Source organism: Dicentrarchus labrax, unplaced genomic scaffold (assembly GCF_905237075.1).
Source record: "Dicentrarchus labrax unplaced genomic scaffold, dlabrax2021, whole genome shotgun sequence".
Lineage (NCBI taxonomy): Eukaryota > Metazoa > Chordata > Actinopteri > Moronidae > Dicentrarchus > Dicentrarchus labrax.
Genome location: NW_026136705.1, coordinates 1,276,252 through 1,280,994, shown reverse-complemented (window position 1 = coordinate 1,280,994; position 4,743 = coordinate 1,276,252). Strand labels below are relative to the sequence as shown.

The window sequence follows — 4,743 nt, the reverse complement described above, 5'->3', positions numbered from 1 at the left end:
GTTTGTCCTTGTGTTGTTTTTGCATTAAAGATGGATGGATAAATGTCCTGTTGGGTACCAACAGTGGAGTTGAAGCCCGAAATGTTTCTAACAATGTTCAAACTCAGAGAAATGTTTGTCCATAGCGTCATAAATTTACTTTTTATCCAGTCTGCAGCCACATTTTTACCATCCACTGTTTAGATCTTGGTGCTTTTTAACTCTAGATTTGAACCGGATGAAGGATTTTAGTCATCAGACGTCTGGATCTTAAGTTATCAGAGAAACGAGCTGAGCTAACTTTAGCAGCAGCTCGACTCGCAGCACCTCCGGGACGTCCTTTGTCTGTCCAACAACGTGGAAGAAGCAGTGATTTTTAAGGTGGAACTGCTTTATTCAGTGTGTTTAGCCATTTGTTTTGGAGGATAAAGCAACCAGTGGACACTCACAGCTTCACTGTATAAAGGGAAAAGAAATGTGGATTGGGGGCTCGTCCCTTTTATTTCTGTTTGTACTGTACACTGTTTGGTATCTACCTCCGAGCTTTTAGCTCTTAGACAATGATTTGGTGAATAGATACTTGATATAAGATAATTTGTCCTGATCTTTTCATCCTCTCAGGCTTCACCAACGCTTTGGTAAGGTGTCTTTGTTTTCTATAATTCTATAATATGTTAGATGTTACTCTACTACTGAGGGACAAAGATTGGTTCCTCCAGCTAAAACCCCTGTTTGGTGTCAAATTCAACACATTAATCTGTTAAAAATGGAAATTAACCTTCATGTGCAGCTAAAAAAAATTCAATTACAAAATCAATATTTTTTGTCAATCCTTTCATAAAGTGAAAAAAAGGAATTGACCAGAAGGCTGTCGCAGTGTGACCCAGTTTATCTTGTTTCTATAGTTAGATGTTAGATATGTTTATTTAATTCAACTTTTTTCAGATTTTTTTTTTTACTAAAATTCCTGATCAAGTTAAAATAACTAATAAAAGCTTCTTAATCGAGAATTATTTTTAACTTACAAAACTGAGTTTGTATTACTTATTTAATTGGTTTCAACAATTTGAGTTAAAATAGTAAAAAGTTATATTACTAGTAATGCCTTACTGCCCAATATTGATCGCTTAAAAAACTAAGTTATGCATATGTGTGAAATATATAACAGCAGTAAAACCCTCAGTAGCAGGCACTCCACCCTCAGCCCAGAATAAAACCTCCCGTGTGCTTTAGACACGTAGGATCAATGACTGTCAGGATGTAAGTGGTCGCACTGATGGAAGATAATTCCTTTAATGTTGGAGATTATATTTAACCTTTTATGAGTAACCAGGAAGGTTGTATCAGCTGCAGAGTTTGAGGGCCCTGATGTTCTACTGCAAAGACATTTGTGTGCACATGTAGGTGTTTTAAAGAAAGGAGGAACATTGGAAACCACTGCTGTCAGAGAAAAGGTAAATGTACATAACATTTATTGTCTGTTGTTAATTATCTTTTAAATAGGTATTATATTAAAAGGTTTTAGGAAGTCTTAAATTGAATTTGTAATCCCAAAACCAACCCAGACTTAATCTACAAAAACAGTGAGTGAGGAAACACTGAAGCTGGAATTACAAAGGATATTCTAAATACAACTGAGTCCGACGTAGAAAATAGATAAATAAAGTAATATCAGATTAAAATGAATGAATAAATAAATACACAAGGTAAACAGAGTAATAAGGATTCAAATGTATAAGTAGGAAAAATCGATAGAACAGATACAAATAATATAAATGGAGAAATAAGTTCAAATCAATTAAAAGCCAGAGGTTAAAAAGTTTGCTTTTACAGTTAATAAATATATAATATTTATATATGGACTGTATATTTTTTTTATTTCTACCAAAAAATGTCTTTCCTTGGTCACGGAGTACTTGACTGAAAAAAGAGGTTAAAGGACCCAACAGTATATACAGTAGCAGGACGTATGGTAGTAGTAATGTAAAGGTTTACACTGACAGGTTGAGGGTTGTACTCAGCCTCTCACCTGTAACACAAACATTAAGCTCTGAACTGATTTTAAAAACAGTTCAAATGTATTTTAATCCCACTGTGAATGAAGAGTAATCAGAAACCACGTGAGACACTCAGCTTTTATTTAGTTTTATAGAAACTGAACAAATTGTACAACAGAAACAGCTTAAATACAAATTAAGAAACATTTGGTAAAAAAAAAAAAAAGTTCAGAAAAATAAATAAAATCAAACTGTTACAGTCAAACATCACAGAGTTTATGTTCAGTGAATGATTGTTTATGAACAATAAAAGTGTTTGTTCGCTCTCACATTGTAACATTACAGTGACCCACGCTCGTCAGACCTTTTTACATCATGTACAAGATTAAATTCTCAGTTTGATTTCTACACTTTTAAAAACAAGTTAATATGTTCATCCTTCAAAAGGTGCTGCATCAGAAACCTAATTGTTAAGATACATAAAATGACACAGCAGCTTTTCTATAAAAGAAAAGCAATTTTTGTGTGTCATAAAAAATTTAAGGCAACTTAGAATAAAATAGTCTCTAAAAATATAAAATAATCGCTAGCAATTTGATTGCTCAGATTTGTGGAAATGTTGCGATGCAAATGTCCTGAAGGGACTGACTGAACCAAGAGCAGAGAAAGGGGACAAAAGACGACATTAAGACCTGAAATAAACAAAAACGATGTAGAAAACATGATAGAAATATTAGATTTGTTTGTTAAAAGGTCCGATGCTATTGACACTCCTACTACTCTTCCTGTTGGTGGTGATTCAAACTACTAAAAGAGGTCATGTAGCTATAGTTTTTTTAAAGCTATAAACTCTAATATGTAACCGTTACCGACTTCGTAGTAAAACTCGGCTCGTGTTTCCTCCGGAACATGAATGATGCAGCGTAACTGTGGCGGGAGAAAGGCACCACAACTGTAAAGCTGCAGATGTTTCACTCACCCAGCTTCACTTTGTAACAATAAGAATAAATAAAACTCAGAAACAGTCTTCAGAACTTCACGTTGAACTCGTTGATGGTTTCTGTTCAAGCTTCTGATAATGTCTCTAAAAGAAAGAAAGAACACAAACAATGTGAGGACAAGTGAGTGTTTTAGTGTGTTTAAATGTTGTGTATGTGTCTGTGTGTACCTGCAGGTTGTCGTAGTGCATCTGGCTGCTGCAGTGGAGGTCCTTGGCTGTGCTCTCGTAGAAAACAGAGCAGAGGTTACAGAAGAACCCAGATAAAGGGACCATGAACTCCTCACCTGCAGAAACAGGAGGAAAAAAAGTGATGAAACATTTACATCTTGTGTAGTTTTCAGATAAAATAGGAGTGTGTTAGTGTGTCTCACCGAGGGGGTTGTTGGGTTTGAATGTCGGCAGTTTGAGGTCAGCAGGGACAGAAGGAGACTGAGAACGAGATCTCTTTGCTTCGGGTCCGACAAGTTCCCTCCTCTCTTTACTCACAACTAAAGAAGAGAAACATTCATAAAATATCAGCTCAGTGTGGATAGTACACTAAAACAGAAGCATAAAATGTCTGTTTGTACATAAATAACCGTAGTCCATCTGTCCTATCAGCTCTCTGTACCGTTAATGTCCTTCCTTCTCTGCTTCTCCTCCTCTCCTTCCTCCACACCTCCCTCCAGTGTTTGGTTCTCAGCAGAGGCAGCATCACTGTCAGCTTGGCTCGCTGCTTCCTCCTCAGTCTCAGTCTTCTGGACCTTCGGCTGGTCGCAGCTCGACAACGTAGACGGATCTTTGTCCAATGACGAGGAGGCATCGAGTGAAGTGGGAGGCAGTACGTCAACTTCTCTCTCGTCTGTGGCGCTCACTTTTTTCCCTCTGGAAGATTTTCTTACTGTAATAAAAGACAATGAATTGAATGAATGAAGGAAACTGTAAAATACAAATATTAATAACGTTTCCAGGTTTAGAGCTCCATCATAGAAAAACAGTGAAGCCAAATATTGCTGTTTGAGTGTCTAGAGATTTTACATGATTATATAAAAAAGGTATAGATGGGTGTGTTACCGGGGGTTTGTCTGGTTCTCTTCCTTGCTTGGCTTCTTGTCCTGGTTGTTACTTCCTTTTCCTCCTCCTCTTCCACCTCTCCCACCTCATCAACCGTCACAAAGTTCATAGTTTCCGCTAAGACAGGACAAAAAACCTCCAAAGTTTCACACAAACCATTTTACAATTTTCTGTAGAAATTTTTTAGAGAAATAAAAGGAACATTTTAATTGACACCAAGGTTGGGAGAGGAGGCTCTTATTTTGGAGGGTTGTAAAGGGGACAGTGCATGTAACTTTAGTTACATAGATCTATAATAAATACTCAATGGTGCAGCCAATAGATCCTTTAGACAGCAGAGATTTTGACTCGTCAAAGCAGGAAAAGCTCAGGTGGATCATATAATAATGGCTTACTGGGATATTTAATGAAATGGATCCATTAATATTGTTTACGCACTGTCCTTTTCCTGCTTTCACAAGACAAAATATCTGCAGGTAAAAGGGTCTTTTGGTTTGAAATCACAGTTAAATGGAGACAATCAATAGTTCTCTTGAGGGTAAAATATACCTGTGTAAGTATACTATACTGTGTACTGACAGAATAACACACACCTGTGTCGTCATCGTGTTTGCGTTTAGCAGATCTTGATGTTTTCTCAGCTTGTTCTTCGTACGGCTGCTCTTCCTCATCATTGCCAGCTTCATCTAAAGTCACCAAAGTCTAAAAAGAGAC

The 4,743-nt window shown here is 36.7% G+C and overlaps 1 protein-coding gene across 1 annotated transcript in view; it reads right to left on the bottom strand.

Moving 5' to 3' along the window:
* Positions 1–2,100: 2,100 nt before the first annotated feature.
* Positions 2,101–4,743, bottom strand: part of LOC127363568 (uncharacterized) — a 45,926-nt gene continuing 43,283 nt past the window's right edge. The window contains exons 33-38 of the mRNA XM_051400241.1: positions 4,623–4,731; positions 4,030–4,146; positions 3,587–3,856; positions 3,348–3,464; positions 3,145–3,260; positions 2,101–3,060 (exon numbers count right to left, since the gene is read on the bottom strand). Of these exons, the coding sequence (XP_051256201.1) occupies positions 3,013–3,060; positions 3,145–3,260; positions 3,348–3,464; positions 3,587–3,856; positions 4,030–4,146; positions 4,623–4,731 (777 nt within the window). The 3' untranslated portion in view covers positions 2,101–3,012. The remainder of the gene's footprint in view (positions 3,061–3,144; positions 3,261–3,347; positions 3,465–3,586; positions 3,857–4,029; positions 4,147–4,622; positions 4,732–4,743) is intronic.